The following is a 17,237-nucleotide window of genomic DNA, read 5'->3' on the forward strand; positions in this document are numbered from 1 at the left end:
AGATATGTATATGTTACTGTATAATTATGACTAAATTTAACGTGATCTAATTAGATTATGTTATTGTTAAAGAAAGATATATCTGTATTGTTATATATTACTTGTATAAACAAACTGTATTCACAGGAAAATTAAAATAATTTTTGCTTTCTATTCTTTCCTTGTATCTTGATCATTATTACCAATGTTCAGTGTGCGTGATAAGTGTATGTGTATCTGTATATTTATATACTACACACTCCAAAAATTTATTTTGTTTGCATCATAGCACTCATTTGTTTATCTATGAATTAAAAGTTTGACATTTTATGTGTGTCTATTATTTTTCTTATCAATGTCCTGAAATTCTGCATCTAAATAAAATTGAAAGGTGAACAACTTTTTTGTAAGTATAAATCTATACAAATTCAATTTTATTAAGATATATTTGTGTATTAACACATTCAGTATGTCCAGAAAAAGCGTGTTTGATATAGAAATGCATTTAGTTGGTATTTCAGATGTAGTATATAACTATTAATTTAAATATTTGATAGCACATTATCAAGACAATTATCTGATGGAAGAGAATCAAAAGGCTCAAAAATTTATACCAGGTCCTCCACAACTTCTCCCTTTGTATAAAGGGCAGAAGATAAAAACAGTGAGTAACAAAAATTACATATATTCGTACATCTATTTATTTATTAATGATGTGATTTTCATTAGGGACCATACACTACTACAGTTACAGATGAAATGGTAGCACAAAGGGAAAGGGAGAACGAACAATTATATAGAGCTTGGCGTGAACAACAACGAAGAAGAGCAATGGCGCCAGATGATGATGATTCAGAATATATGGGCGACTTTAAAGATGACACAGTGAGAAGAAGTTTTATTAGAAAAATTTTCTGTATATTAACAATTCAATTACTATTTACCTCTGGCATCATTGCAGTCTTTTTGTTTGTGTAAGCATTATGATTTAGCAATGTTTTAATAATATTTCCTTTATGGATTAAAGCTATGAATTGTGTTTATTTTAACAACTCTATTCCAGGGATGCTGCTAGAAAATTTATGATAATTCATTGGTATATGTGGATTATAGCTATGTACGTAAATAGTGCAACTATATTGCAACTATTTTAGATATATTATTTAGTAAATAATCCATAATTTTATTAGGATATGCTTCACCATTTCTTTTTGCACTATATCTATATCTGAAAGAGCTAGACGCAATCCACCTTTCAATTATATATGGCTAACTAAATTGGTAAGGTTCTTAGCCATACTGAAACCTTATTAATTGGATGTCTTTCATGCAATTTAACATTCAGTACTAAAAAATTATTATTTACAGACACTTTCTATGTCATATTTAGCTGCTTTTGTATCAGTCTTTTTAGAAGTTGAAGTAATATTGATGGCATTAGGTATGACAACTTTAATTACATTAGGAATAGGTCTTATCGCAACATTTTCTAAGGTATTTAACTATAAAACCTGTATGACATAAAATAACAGAAAATATCATAAATAATAATTATAAAACAAATAATAATTATAAATAATGTAAATAATGTTACAGTTTGATTTGACAATGAGAACAGGACTGTTGATGATCTTTGGACTGGCTTCTATTGTTTCAATTTTTGTGATAATGATAGTTCTGCTATTTACATATATAAGAGTATTACATATAATAATCTCAGTTATAGGAATGATTTTATTATCAATGGTTAATATAGAATTAATATATATATTGAAAATATTATTTAATTTCAACATAATATATCATACTCTAAGAAAAGATATTTCAAACATAAAAGGTCATTATTATATGTTTTCTAGTACTTGTATTTTGATGTGCAAACAATTATGGGTGGAAGAAGAATAGAATTAAGTCCGGATGAAGTTGTATTTGCAACGGCACAAATTTATGTTGACATAGTACTGTTATACCAATACGTGTTATTGTTTATGGGTATGATGTATCATCGATAAATATTAAGGATAAATTTACATTATGTCATTAAGAATAACCTATTCTTATTATAGCAGTAATATTTTAGATACAGATTTGAATATCAATAAATAAATGTATGTGAGATATTACACAATAGAATTGAAAACTATTTTCTTTTTTATGACTTATCTATATGTGTTTTATTGCTATTGAGATTATTAACTTACACAGAGTCAATAATCATTTGCTATAAAGCTATAATTATATAAAATTCATAAATGAAAGATTCTGAAACGCTACTTTCCCTTAAAATAGCATCTTTCTGTCAAGTTTGTTGCTAAGCAACTGTTTGACAACAAAAACTTAACCTATTGCATGTTCAAAACTTCAATTAAAGAATACATATTTTGTAGATTTAAATGAATGTGTAAGTATATAATTAGTTGAAATTTTTAAAAGATGTATTATTATTAGTATCTTATATGTAATAAATGGTATGAGTTACGTGACCAAGTTATCGTCACTTATGTCATTACAAATCAAACGAAATAAATTTGCAAGGTTGTTTTATGCAGTGCATCATAATGAAAACCGAGGTCTTTTCTACGTAAAATTGGATGACAATTGTAAGAAATATTTCATCCGAAAAATTATTATTTTAATAAATTTCTAATATTATTCATGGCCTAAGAATTGAGGGGAAAATATGGAACAAATATGATTTTCATATTGTTAATGTGAATAGTATTTTAAAATATATTTCTTTTTTTCATTTTTTGACCAGCAAGGGCAGTATTACAATACAAAGCTGAGAGGAAGGTTTTAGATATGCAAGTGATTAGTGTACCCTATAGATATACAGGAAGAGGTTTAGCTCGTTTGCTTACAGAGGTAAAATTTATTTTCAAATTTCTTGTAACTTCAAATGAATGTTTATTGTTATAAATTATGTTATATTAATGTCTATATTTGTAGACTGCATTTACATATGTTATTGTGAATTATTTATATATGTACTTGACATGTGAGTACATGCAGAAGTATTATCTTGCAATTAAGAATCCAGCTCTTGAAGAATATGTTGTTGGACCACCGCATATTTTAGAAGGACCTGATTCAGAACCTTTAGACCCTGACATTATATATGAATTACCTGATCCAGAAGATTTTTTGATATATTCTTCTTAATAAATATTGTTACAATAATTGCTGCAATTTTGAATAATTATTGAATTAAGCTATTACTTAATGATTTAAAATTTATTATTGTTCCTTATTTCACTGGTAAAATGGAGGAAATAGAGTATATTACTATAATTGAATGGTTTTGTCATCAATTTTACTACAATGGCATGTTAGTTTATTGCAAAGAAGCATGTGAAGTGTATCCAACAAACGAATATCTAAGAATTCTTTTAAGTCTTGCATACATATTAACTGGAAAAGTACAAGAAGCAATCAAAGAATGTTCAAACTTAATGAACAATGCAGATACCACATTGACAGCATTGCTTCTTCAGAATATTGCATATATGAAAACTGAAAATGTTGAAAAGGCCACTATAATACAAATCGAAACAAGAATTAGAGACGAGAAACGAAAATCGTCTTCAAACGCATTAGCTTTAGCAGCCTTAGTGTTGCTTTTATCTCAGAAAGCTGACAAAGCTAGAGATTATGTAGAAAGGGCTTACAAGCTTGATTCATCCAATAAAAATGTGTTATTAACAAAAGCTTGGGTGGATTTATTTATTCCAAACGAAAATGATTCAAGTGAGCCAAACTTGTTTGAAGTTGTTTTAGTACAAGATTCAAAGAATATAAATGCTTTGCTTGGCTCTGCAAAATACAAACAACAGCAAGGTGACTATACAGGAGCAATATCAACATTGAATTCTTTAATTGTACGATATCCTAAATTATGTCTACCCTTGGTAGAAAAATTGTGCAATCAACTCGCATTGAAAGATTGGGACCAAGTTCTGGAGACCGCTAATAGAATAATGTCAATCGACTCGAATAATTTGGATGCAAGAAAAGCACATGCATTTGTACATCTTTGTAGGGATGGAAATTATAATGAAGGATTAAAACATTTACAGTCATTCTTCAGAAATATGATAATTATAGAAACAAAGAACGTCACAGTTTTGGTGAACAATATTCAATTATTTTCACGATTAGCTTGCAAACATCAAGGGATTTTATTGGAGGTTTCTAGGACCATTGAAAAGGCATTACAACAGAATCCAAAAAGTGCAGATCTCATGGTGGAATTAGGAAACTTGTATGTTTCACTGGGTAAAGTGACAGATGCAGAAAATTGGTACAGAAGTGCTGTTCGAATAAACGAATCATCGTTTGCTGCTTTGATGGGACTAGCCCATTGTCAGCTTTTAGATACTTCGATTGATGCCTTGGGCTTGGCACAGCAGCAAGTAGATTTTTTGATGGAGATACAGTCTAATTCAGTGGATGCAGAATTGCTTTTTATGTCTGCCAAATTGAGCTCCAATGATTCCATTAAAGTCCTGAATTATTTGAACAATGCAGCTACGATCATACTGGACAACTGTAAATATGTACCATATGGTTATGATTATATGAAAAAATTAAATCCTGATTTATGTTTAGAAATTTCCAAACAACGTTTAGTTTATTCTGTAACAAGTGATGTAACAAATTCTGAGGAAAATGTATCCAATTACAAAGAGCCAAGTTTGTATTTGTTAGAGCAATTATCAGAAGCATATCCTGGTTTGAGTATTTCACAGTTACTACTGAGTAAAGCTAAAATGCAAAGTGGAAATTTAGAAGAATCTTCATACATACTAAGAAATCTTTTAGATAATGTGGATTCAACCAACGCGGAAGCGCATTTACTAATGGCGCAGATTCTAGCTCGTCAAGGGAATTACCAGTCAGCTTCACAAAGTCTTGAAGTTGGTTTAAGTTACAATTTCAAGATCAGAGACAATCCGATTTATCACTTAATTACTGGCATGGTTCAAAAAGAAACAAATGATATAGAGGGCTCAATAACAAGTTTTCAGTCAGCTATGTCATTAACTAAGATGCAATCACATAAAAATACTTCAGAAGCTTCAGATATTTCAACATCAGATATGGCAACTTTGTACCTGGAACTAATTTCTGCTTATGGAAAAATGAGACATTTCAATGAGGCAATTGACATAATACAAGATGCAAATATAAAACTTGGGAACACTTCAGAGAAAGGTAGAATATTAATAGGAAACGCAGAGTTACTTTTAGAAATGGGAGAGTTGGATGAAGCCATTGATTGCTTGTCAAAAGTAACGTCAGACCAACTTTATTATTTGCAAGCACATACGCGTTTAGCCGAGATAAATTTGAAACACAAAAAGGATCGACTCGCTTTTGCTACGTGTTTCAGGTTTGTTTTTCATAAATTTCTACATTTCGTTATATTTTTTTCAATCTGTTGAAATATTTTATTTTGTAGAGAATTGGTTGAACATTGTCCTGGTCCTAAGACATATAGTATGCTTGGTGATGCATATATCTCTATACAAGAACCGGAGAGAGCAATAGAAGCATATGAGCATGCTTTGAAACAGAATCCTACAAATAAAGTACATATAGCAAGTAAGCTAGGAAAGGCACTTATAAAGACGCATCAGTACACAAAAGCCATAAATTATTACAGAGATGTGATGAAACAAGAGAACTTTAAAAGCTTGAAATTAGATCTTGCAAAGTTGTTCATAAAGTTGAAACAGTATGATAAAGCAGAAGCTACATTGGTTCAAGAATTACAAGGTAGAAATTATTTTAGCTGCATAATTTTATCCTTCTACTTTAATTTTAATTATTTTAATGACTTTTGATATTTCAGACGGTCGACGAGATTCTGATTTAAAGAGCTTAGAAGTGCGTAGTCAGCTTTTACTGTTGCTTGCTAAAACACGAGAAAAAGCAGATAATATTAATGGTGCTTTGTCAGCATTGAAGGAAGCCAAGGAAAATCAACATAGATACATTCAACGTATGGGAGGTTCTAACTTGGAAGAGGAAAAACAACTTCTTGCAAATATCTGTTTAACAATGGCAGATCATTCCTCTTCTCTAAGAGATTATGATCAAGCTATTACGTACTATAAAGAAGCACTGAATCATAAGCCTGCGGATGTAAATGCTTTGTTATCCTTAGCAAAACTTTATATGCAGGTAAGTTGCAAATAAAATGACAGTAATTGCAATTTACAGTATCATTTAGGAAATTGTTAATAATTGTATATTGTAAAATAACAGACAAATAATTTGGATCGATGTGCTCAAAGCTGTACAGCTTTATTGAACGCGGATCCCAACAATGAAGCTGCTTCCATAATGATGGCAGATCTTGCATTTAGAAAAGTTGATTTTGACACAGCAGCATTTCACTTTCGACAACTATTGCTGAAGCAGCCAACTTACTGGACCGCTTTAGCGAGATTGATAGAAGTTTCTCGTCGAACAGGTGAATTTTATTTAAAAATTTAAATTTTGAAATTTATAATTCTTTAATGCAAGACTTATTTATGATGTAACAAATTTAGGGGATATGGACGACCTTGAAGAATGGCTTCATCGAGCAGAACTAGGAATGAGTGGTGCAAATTTAACACCTGGCTATTATTATTGCGCGGGTTTATTGGATTGGCGTATGGGTCGATTAAATTCCGCGCTTCGTCAGTTCAATTTCGCCAGACGTGATCCTGAGTGGGGTCAACAGGCAATATACAATATGATCGAGATTTGTTTAGATCCGGATGATGATTCTTCCCTCTCTAATGAAATCTTTAACGACGATGATGCTGAATATCAAGACTCTAGAACGATGGCTCTGAAAACAGCCTATCGTTTGCTACAGGTACTCAAAAAAGAGCAAAAAGAACATAGTAAATCTATGATTTAAAATTTTTAATAAAATAGTGTATTATAAGATTTGAGTTTTAAAAACATTACTTTATTATTACAGGAATTAAATCCTAAAGGTAGTCCACATGAAATGTTGACGCACAGATTGTTAAGCAATTTCTTTATGCTTGCTACAAAGCAAAAATCCAATGTGGAAAAAGCATTGCATGATTGTACTGCATTAGCTAGTCAAGAAACATTGAGAGATCACGTAGGACCAGCTTTAGGCATGGCTATGGCCCACATTCTTTTGAAACAAACTCCTAGAGCTCGAAACCATCTAAAACGTGTCAGCAAAAACACATGGACCTTTGAGGATGCAGAATACCTGGAACGTTGTTGGTTACTTTTAGCAGATATTTATGTTCAATCCAACAAATATGAATTGGCAAATGATCTTTTAAGACGTGTTTTACAACATAATGCCACTTGTGTTAGAGCTCATGAATTGTCTGCATACATTGCAGAAAAAGAGCAAAATTATCGCGAAGCTGCATCACAGTATAGCGAAGCATGGAAGTATGGTGGAAAATCGAAATTGTCTGTGGCTTATAAATTAGCTTATTGCTCAATGAAAGCGAAAGCTTACGCAGACGGGATAGAAGCTTGTAATGAAGTTTTGAAACAGAGTCCTGATTATCCACGCATCAAAAAGGAGATTTTGGAAAAATGTATTAATAACTTACGTACTTAATAAACAATTATGTCTTCATTGTAATTATGTCTTTATTTATATATTTAGAAACCTTCTTTTTTCTCCATTTCTTGCGAATTAAAACAAAATAATACTATGATTTATGTCGATATTCGTTTGGTAAATAATTAAATAGAGAATATAAACTTGCAATAAAATGTTGAATGAAAAATTACATTTAGAAAAGAATGATCATATACTTAGAAATTATTTTCGACGTAAAGAGAATGTTTTAAAAGTAGTAGTTACAGATGGTACAACAGATCTTGCACGTGCATTTTTGTATAGAATGTTGAATGATAATGTGTTTGGTGAAAATCAATCTGTCTTTGTCAGCCTTTATGAATTACCGAACAAGACGACCTTCTTGGAAAGTGTTGCAATTGAACTCACTTCCTTTAGCCCCAAAGTTTTAAATGGTAAATACCCATGCAGTAATAAAAAGATGGTTTATTTTTGTTTAATATTATTCAGTGCATTATGTTAAGTTAAATAACAACATAATCAATTACTAAGATATTTTAATATCAATAGGCATCAGTTATGGTCATGATGCTTCCATTGAATTTAAGGATGCAGATGTTGTAATTTGTATTGGTTATGCAAGAGAGTATGACTTTAAGGACAATGAATACCTTGAACCATTTTTTGAAGAATACGTTCTGACTTCCAAGTTTTATGTATATTAATTATTCCTATCTTGTTCAGATATAATATTAACATTTCCAGTATTTATAAATCTTATACCATCTGTAGGGTGAAGTTATAGAAAAGTATGTAAAAAGGGATGCAAGAATTATTGTACTAGGAACTACTGCTGCCACAATCATATCCAAATATGTGAAATCTATTCCTATCAAGAATATAACTACATTATCTTTGCTTAATTTAAATATTGCTGCAGGTCAGGTACTTCTGGTGTTTCTTATATGTGTTTGATATTTAAATAATTTAATTTATTAATGATTTCAATTTATTTTTAAACAAACAGTTTTTTCTTCAAATTTCAGATTGCTGCACGAGCGCAGTGTCTTCCAACAGAAGTAAAGAATATAATAATCTGGGGTTCGAATGGCTCGTATAGTTATCCCGATTGCAGATATATGTACTTCACCCATGGAAAACCTTTGGCTGATGTTTTGAAAGTTTGGATTACTGACGTTCTTCCACAAGTAAGACCTTCGACCTTTTGATATATGAAAATAAGATATTTAATATTAAAAATTGTAATTAAAAAATCAAAATTATTAAACTATATACGTATATATTTCTTTTTTTAAATATTGCCCTTTCAGGATACATAAAGGTTTCTTAATTTGACCTTTACCGCTTACATTTATTAAATTCTATATACAAATGTGAAAATGTGTATTAATTGTATTTGGGACTTTGTTTTAATCTTTCATTCAAGTTTCAAATTTTCCGAATGTGAATCGTGTATGGAGTTATAAATTGGAATAGTTGCATTAAATGGTTGTAAGATGATGTGAAGTGATGTAGTATAGTCATTATTTTCGTGAAAATGAAATAGAATTAAATATTCGATATTAATTAAGATATTTTCCTCCTTTTTTTAGACTATTCGAAATGTTGTTCACAGACCAAGCCTCATTAATTCCATAGCTTATGCGTTGGCAGAACACTGTAAAATCTTATGGAATGGCACTCCAGAGAATGAATGGACCTCTATGGGTGTTATGTCTGATTATTCTTATTCGATTCGATCTGGAATATTTTTCTCTTATCCTGTAATTTGTAAGAACAGGCAGTATGAAATAGTACAGGTATGACAATTGTTAGTTGGATCTACAAGTAAATTCATTTGTGATGGTTCATAAATTAATTTCGTGTTCAGTCGTAAATGTGATTCTTTTTGATTAATTAATTTGTGGAGAACTTCAAGATTATTATTTTAAAAACTATGTTCTTTTCACTCCTTTTATCTCCCCTCATACATCGAAAATTTTTATATGAATAACAAAGAAATGTAAAATATAGAAACATAAAAATATTAAAAAATGAAAATATAATTTTTTTGTGTAATTTTACAGGATTTTGATATGGATCGGTACGTTCTGCGGTACATTGTGGATCTAAGTAGGTTGATTTTTAGGGAAATCGAGATTGCCTATAAAATTTGTGGTTTAATATCAATTGATCCTAAATAAGGTATATCCTTCATTCGTGTATAGATTATGCTACGTATTTTATTACGTTTTTACAAGTTACATTTATTTACAAGTATCTTTAAATTATATAGAATCGTAATTGTACGATGTATCGTAGATACACGGAGCCACTATTTGTGCATCGTTATCGTTATTATATCGTTATTACATTTCCTAATCACAAGGTTTCATAGATCTTTCCAAATCATTGAAATTCTCTTTCGTTAGGTAAATAATGCTAATAACAATAAATGTAGAAATGTTAATACAGCAGATATTTATATAGAGAGAATCACACAATATGTATACATCACTTTAGCAACAATTATTATTTTGAACAGTTTTTACGACAGCACTATTCTTCTTATACTTGGTAGTAAAAATAAAAATAATCAACGTCGCCAAATGTGTAGTCTACTTCAAAAGTATCAGAGTAATAAAATTTCTTCAGCATATATATATATATATATATATATATATATATATATATATATATATATATATATATATATGATATATACTATAATTTAGTATTAATTTGAAGAATAAAAATAATTCAAATATTTCAGTGTCACTAAAAAGAAAAGGAAAAAGAGAAGGAAAAATAGATCAGTTTGACGACAGTCTAATTTTTTCAAAAGTGATTTTAGAAGAGATTTGTTAATTAAATATAAAAATAAGACACTTCTCTTTAAATTTCAATAACTTAAATTCTAAATTTAAATTAGTTTCCATTAATAATAATAAGTCATAATATATAATGTGATAATTCCTCCAGGGCTATTATTTCGAATTAGTCAAATATAAAATCCATTCTTTAAATAATAAATTACAAAAATAAAAATAATTAACGTCTGTTTACCAAAGGAACTTCAAAGATCCAGATACATAATCTGTGTTGCAGAAATGGCTCCGCAGGCGGCGAGGGTACTAGCCACGCATACAACGGCTGTAGTGGTCCCAGATTTACTGACGATCGTTCCTAGGCAGCAGGACAGAAGGAACTGCGCCAGAAACACCATAGAGGAGACGATTGCGACGTCTGTGCCAAGACCACGCACTCCCCCGCTTTGAACGGCTTCACCCTCGGCTGTCACCTCGAACTACAAAGTCGACTAATTCAATTTCTCCTTAATATATACGTCTGTTACATTACTACGTTACGTTATTTAATGGCATTACACTTCCCCTCCATTGAGTTTTATTAAATTATTCTTGTTATTTATAAAATAATTCTAATAATATAAAAATTGGATATATTATATGGTACGTGTTATTAAACTTTGGAAATTATTAAGATTTATTGAAATTCTGAATGTTATTTGTTAAGAGAAAACATGGTTTGTTTTAAATTATATATATTTTTTCATAATTAAGGAACATTCTGATCCTGATCCAATCTAAGATAAAATTGAGAATTGAACAAAAATTTATTTTTTAATCACGACATTGTTAGTTGAATGATTTAAATTTTTTGATCGATTCCTTTGGGATTACTCTTTCAAGATACAGGATACCACTTACTGTTGATGAGGCATGATAATGTGCAACTAGAAGATACGGCATAGTGAATAATGTGGAGTACATAACACCTGCGGTCCAAGAGAATATGATCACTCCCGCGGGATGTTTCGTCAACGCCATCATCATCATACCAGTGCTATAGAACAGCAGGCCGCAAATGTATACCCTTCGGGCTCTGTTAAATCACATGATACATTTACTTTTACCAGAAAAACGATTCTTTTTTATTACAGTCCTTTGTTTAAAAAAATCTGAAGGACTTAAATAAAAGACGAACTAGAAAACTAATTTTTGAATATATAATATTGATATGAAGAATTATTTTGATGAAAAAGAATCTAAATAGAAAATAAAATGAAATTTAAACTTCAAGTGAAACTATACTATCATTAATTAAGAATTATTCTGTCAAATAAAAATTACTTCTTTAAAAAAAAAGAAGATATTTACTTGTAGCGTTCTATGAGCTTCTCGATAATCATTGAATAACAGGAACAGGATAATGAATACATAGACATTCCCCAACATCCAAAGCGAACTCCACTTTCGTATAATTCTCTTTCCTTGCTACCTTCTGGAGCCTATAATTTGCACGAATAATATATTAAATTATACAAATATAAAAATTCAATTATATACATTATGCAAACGTATAATTTTTAAAACTAAGTAATAAAAGTATAATAATTGATTAATGGATAAATACCTGTGGGTTTCCCCCATAAACAGCTTCCCCAACGAAATCAGTGAAGTACAGGGAATAACATACATGTGCCATCCAACAAAATAAATTAGTTAGACACACCATACGAAGACTATGTGGCATATATACGATAGAAAGAAGATATTCCCTTAATGTGGCTTTTGGATTTCCTTCGATACTTTCATCGAAACCATGTTCAACGTAATTTGTGTCTTGGATGGGTATATCTGGTATCATAGGAACTTGACCAACTCTTTTCTCTGGTTCTTGAACTGGAAGAGGTTTCAGAGCAAACTCCTATGAAAAAGAGAAAAAAGATACAATTACCTTATTTATCATTACCACTTTATTTTTGATCTATAGTCTGTGGAACAAATATATCGACTTACATCCTTTTTCGTAGCAATCTCTTGATCATTGCCCAAGGTGCCATAAGAAGCACAATCATCTGTGATGATTTTTTCATGTTCCTTTGGCTGATCCTCCGATTCTTCAGCAGATGCCTGAATTAATTTCGAGAATAAAAAAAAATTCTTAAAAAATGCAGGAAAACTATCCAAACTAATTCTTTATTTCTAAAGCAATATAAATTAATCGTTATTAATGTTAGTAGTAGTATATTTATTAATATTATTCTTAATAATTAATTAATACTAAACGAACCTTTTGTTCCTGTAACTGACGATATTCGTCACTTTCCAACAATTCCAATGGGATTTCTTTGAAGCTGGTAATGGTACAGGATACACAAATAACAAAAATAATCGTAATTAAAGTGAAAGTAGCATGAAGATGTCCACCTAACATAACTCCTATCGTAGTAGCATCCCAATTAATTCCACCTAGTCCGTATCCCATGAATCCTCCCAAGCCTGCCATTATGGTGAACGTACTTAAACCTTTAGCATGGTCATCTGTGAAAAGAAAAATTTGCAATAACGATTATGGGATCATAAACAATTCTTGTAACCATCGCATCAAATTATATTAATTTTATTTCAATTTTAGTTTAAAACACAAATATAAAATATTTTATTCAGAATAAAAGTTTTGTTTTATTCAAGACAAGTAGCTAAATAATAATTAATATATGTAAATCAAGTATTTTATGGCCTCCTAATGGCTGGAATTACAATAAATATCTATCTAGTAATTGATATAAATTGTATGATGAATAATTAAACGATAATAAATATTAGTTAGTGTGTAGATAATTAAATAATATTATAAATAACAACTTTAATTACTTGCCAGGTACAGTGACGTCGAGTAAATATGCTCTGGCTGGACTTTGGCAGGCATCAGCATCGAAATCGAGCAGAACTGTGCCTAGGATAGTGAAGAAAATTCCCCAAGAGTGAGACGGAGGTTTCACTGACTCTTCTTTCGCATGTTTCGCCGTAGTTCGATGTCCTAAGGGAACTGTATAGTTGGTCCACGTAGGTGGAACATCCCCGAAGGCATATCCCATATCTTCCCCATTTGGAACTAATATTAATCCTTGAAAATTAAGTAGAAAGTATATCATAAAATAAGTCATTTTTAATAATCGCGTAAGCATACAAAACTTACTTCATTTATTTTATTGGCCATTTCACAAATAAATATCATAATGAATACTGCACTTTGCCATTTACAAATATTTTACATATATTGTAATTACTATTTTCGTTCTGCGCATTTTTCCAGTTTTCAATTTTCTATAAACGATTATCATAAATTACACAGAAACATTTTACCTATCAAAACTCCAAGAGCCAGCAATAGAATGAACGGTCTTCTTCTTCCATATTTTAGTCTGCATCTATCACTTAGACTTCCCAAAATCGGTGTGACGAAGAAACCAATGAGAGGGCTGAGTGCCCAGACGAGGGTCATATGCTGATGATCTACGCCGATTTTTAATAAAGTCGGTGAAACAAATGCTGTTTCTGCGGCGTAAGAAAATTCGATTCCCATCACAGCTGCGGATATTCGTACCAATTCTCCTCGTGTCTTTTTTCTACAAGATATTTATACGTTGCTATGGCCTATGTTATTTTAGATTTGTCCTTTTTTACTGAACTTTAATATATTACATCATATTATAAGCCGAGAAACTGATTTTTTTTCAGAAAATGAATTCTCTAGAGGTGAAAGTATAAACTGAAATATATCCTTTGTATTTTTCTATCGTTTAAAGTTAATTATTTTCAGGACCTTCGCGCGAATAATTGAACAAATACCTGTAAATATGCGCGTAATCATTCAAACTTCTCTCCAATTTGGGTGGTCCTCGTAGATGATTCAAGAACCCTTTAATCCCCTGGTCCATCGGTATCCCATTCTTCCACTCTTTCCACGTCTCCCATTTTTCTTTAAACTTGTCTCTAACATCGTGCACCCTGCCAGCGAAACCCTCGTATTCGTGCAATTTATCCACCATGACTCACGATTTAAACTTTTTCTCTCTTTCTCAGCTAAATGTTCTATCTCTCATTGTGTCACAGAAAATTCAACGAAACACCAAAACTAATCGTCACTTCGTTAAAATTCTCCATCAACCCTTATGAATAAATTACGGGTAAACATCGATCAGACAAAGTAATATCCTTCATATTTCTACTATTCCTTCTTTTGCTCCGAAAAAAATACGGAGTAAAGGATTAAATCAAGAAACAATATTCTTTTTATTCTTATCACTTTCCTTTAAATAAACGAAAATATTAAACAAGAATACAAAGAAAACGATAATCGAATTGATTTTACAGAAAGATCAATCTTTACGAATGAACATCGTACAAAATAATATACTCCTTCTCGATTCTTCTCCTTCTTCTCCGAAAAAGAAAAATAGCCAGTTTAATTAAACAGAAATTAGCGTGAGAATTAGATTGAAAACGTTCATTTTCGTAGATTCATCGCGTTCGATAAAAATAGAATAAAATTTCACGAGAAAGAAACGACGCGAAGGGATGTTTCCCGTAGAGGGTTGGGGGATGTGTTTCGTCGACGAGACGCGAGAAACGACTGGTGGTTCCGCAAGCTCGCGACTAAGACGAAAGCTCGACCGACGTCGCCTTTCACCGTGGATACCTAGTTACATACCTAGTCCCTCCATTCGTGTTCCGGTAGGACGTAAAATGAGCTTCCCGTGTACCAAGGGAAACCTACTTATCAGCCAGCTGCTTGTTACTCTTGATTAAAATCGGTTCGGTCGTTTGTTCGTGATTTACCTTTGGAAAAATGTGAAACAATTTTTTGTTCAGTAAAAGTATGTACACATATAAAATATACAAAAATATACACATAGCACTGGAAAGTATCTGGATGGTATAAAATTAAAAAAGAAACTTATAAGAAAAAAAATTAAAAAAGAAACTTTATAGAATAATCATAAGAGGATGTCATAATATTTTTCTGTGCATCGTTCCTTTTGTGGTTCTTCTAAGAATAACAACCTTATACTTATTGATAGTATAACAACATCATACTTAACAATGATCATAGTAGAGAAGATTTCTTTTGTGACTCTTCTAAGAATAACAGCTTTATACTTAACAATGACCATAAGAGGAAACGTTTCTCTTTTAAATATCTTTTTGCACATCGTTTCCTCATTCCATTTATGGTTTCTTTTTACGAATAACAACCTCATACTTAACAATGACCATAGGAGAAAAGGTTCCTTTTGTGACTCTTCAAAGAATAACAGCCTTATACTTAACGATGACCATAAGAGGAAAAGTTTCTCTTCTAAGTAATATTTTTTTTTTGCATATCGTTTCGAGAAGAAAGAAAAAGATTAGAATGGCAGAAATCGTCATTCAGTATCCTATAAAGATTATATGTGTCTGACATAAATAATCAAATATCGAATCAGCTGCTCCTCTTTCTGTGTCCCTGTGAAACATTTGCTCTATTCTCGTAACACACAGCTATATCATGGTTTACGCGTGTACACACGGACAGGTTTGCAACAATGCTTTCCACCGTTGGTCGTAGATGTAATTTCCGCCGCGGAAATTGCACTTTGTCCATTCTCTCCTTTCCACCAGGATTTTCGATTCGATTTACCACCGAAAGATGTTCTACATATATTCTATACATTTAGATACAATTTGATAGATGCTGTATGCTTTATCTTCTCTAGAGAAGAATATTTATTTTCACTTGATTTATTATATCGCATATTGAATTCTAGGAGGGTATTTCTAATTCCCTGTATTTGCAATTTACTTACATTTATTTACATTATTATATTATATTTTTATTTTTTTTTCCTTTTTTTTCAGGAAACATATAACACATTGGCAAACATATCGAGCTATCGTATTAGTCGACAAGGAAGTCCTACAAAGTAGGTCTTGTTGCGTATGTGGCCTTGGCACGAGCTTCGCCTTTGTCAGAGCTTACGATAGCAATACGCATCGATAATACGTTCATCGGTTGAACGTTTCACTCTTTTCCTCGATGGACTTCCGATGAAGTCGTTGCATTGTAGCCACAATGGACAACATCGATTTCAGCCTTTCGTTTCTTGCCTGTATGCGTTTATTTTCTAAGAAAATTATTTAATCATGGAAAACGAAAGAGAGAGGAGCAACAGTATACTTGGCGTTAAAAATAACAAAAAGAAATATCACTTGTTTCAATTTTTGAATGCATAATTCCTTCAAATGCAATAGGCTATTTTCAAATTGCAAGTACGAAAGATGTTTCAATATAATTTCTTTATTCTAGCGTTACACACGTAAAAATACTTTCTCGCGCAATGGAAACTATGTATGCAATCGTAATTTGAATTAATTAGAGACTGACAAAGTTTCATCAACTATTCTTTATCGTATACTATCCTTCCGTTCCTCTAAAGGTTTTAGTACGAACGTATTGTTAGTTAGCCTTGCACGAGTCAATGGCAATCTGATTTGTTAATGATTTAACATTCCCTCTGATTGAAGGCACACGCAAATGCCGTCTTATTTCTTAACGACGTGCCTCGCTCGCAAGAACCAATCTGCGTTGTGTAATCAGGCTTAAGCTTCATCTGAAACGGAATGACACACGGAAATTAACATTTCTTCAGGATTAGATATTATCCTATCCCAATCGCTTAATTTTTCTTCTTTCCGATGCACTCAAAATTAAGCAAGAAAGTTACGTAATTAATTGACGAGAAAATTACGTTAAAAGGAAATAATTAAACTAATGTATCAAGAGTAACATTACAGATTTAAGTTGATATAAAAGGAGAGGTCGAATGTATGGTCAT

At 31.2% G+C, this 17,237-nt stretch overlaps 4 protein-coding genes across 5 annotated transcripts; 3 read left to right on the top strand and 1 right to left on the bottom strand.

Annotated features, from left to right (window-relative positions):
- Window positions 1-83: 83 nt before the first annotated feature.
- On the top strand, window positions 84-3,242 carry LOC117216837 (protein lifeguard 3-like). Its single transcript, XM_033463927.1, has 9 exons — window positions 84-643; window positions 709-953; window positions 1,043-1,096; window positions 1,170-1,260; window positions 1,348-1,473; window positions 1,576-1,725; window positions 1,839-1,971; window positions 2,738-2,844; window positions 2,929-3,242. The coding sequence occupies exons 1-9, from the start codon at window positions 560-562 to the stop codon at window positions 3,139-3,141; spliced, it is 1,203 nt and encodes a 400-aa protein (XP_033319818.1). The 5' UTR covers window positions 84-559; the 3' UTR covers window positions 3,142-3,242.
- Window positions 3,243-7,611, top strand: LOC117216836 (tetratricopeptide repeat protein 21B-like). The gene is made up of 6 exons (XM_033463926.1): window positions 3,243-5,371; window positions 5,441-5,757; window positions 5,834-6,165; window positions 6,250-6,457; window positions 6,537-6,850; window positions 6,959-7,611. Exons 1-6 carry the CDS (start codon window positions 3,243-3,245, stop codon window positions 7,589-7,591), a joined length of 3,933 nt encoding a protein of 1,310 aa, XP_033319817.1. The 3' UTR covers window positions 7,592-7,611.
- A 14-nt stretch (window positions 7,612-7,625) lies between these two features.
- Window positions 7,626-10,239, top strand: LOC117216838 (malate dehydrogenase-like). The gene is made up of 6 exons (XM_033463928.1): window positions 7,626-8,010; window positions 8,126-8,271; window positions 8,348-8,500; window positions 8,602-8,763; window positions 9,169-9,375; window positions 9,643-10,239. Exons 1-6 carry the CDS (start codon window positions 7,749-7,751, stop codon window positions 9,757-9,759), a joined length of 1,047 nt encoding a protein of 348 aa, XP_033319819.1. The 5' UTR covers window positions 7,626-7,748; the 3' UTR covers window positions 9,760-10,239.
- Window positions 10,240-10,493: 254 nt separating this feature from the next.
- LOC117216822 (proton-associated sugar transporter A) lies at window positions 10,494-15,201 on the bottom strand. 2 transcript variants are annotated; one of them, XM_033463884.1, is made up of 10 exons: window positions 15,074-15,201; window positions 14,212-14,370; window positions 13,726-13,988; window positions 13,238-13,486; window positions 12,650-12,900; window positions 12,376-12,489; window positions 11,990-12,283; window positions 11,734-11,864; window positions 11,284-11,458; window positions 10,632-10,862 (listed from the first exon to the last, which is right to left on the bottom strand). In XM_033463884.1, exons 2-10 carry the CDS (start codon window positions 14,298-14,300, stop codon window positions 10,632-10,634), a joined length of 1,797 nt encoding a protein of 598 aa, XP_033319775.1. In that variant the 5' UTR covers window positions 14,301-14,370; window positions 15,074-15,201. The 2 variants fall into 2 exon arrangements, with proteins under 2 accessions (XP_033319774.1, XP_033319775.1); XM_033463883.1 differs by lacking the exon at window positions 15,074-15,201 and having other exon boundaries at window positions 10,494-10,862; window positions 14,212-14,411.
- Window positions 15,202-17,237: the final 2,036 nt, after the last annotated feature.

This window comes from Bombus bifarius, unplaced genomic scaffold (assembly GCF_011952205.1).
Source record: "Bombus bifarius isolate JDL3187 unplaced genomic scaffold, Bbif_JDL3187 scf7180000007973, whole genome shotgun sequence".
In the NCBI taxonomy this organism is placed as follows: Eukaryota; Metazoa; Arthropoda; class Insecta; order Hymenoptera; family Apidae; genus Bombus; species Bombus bifarius.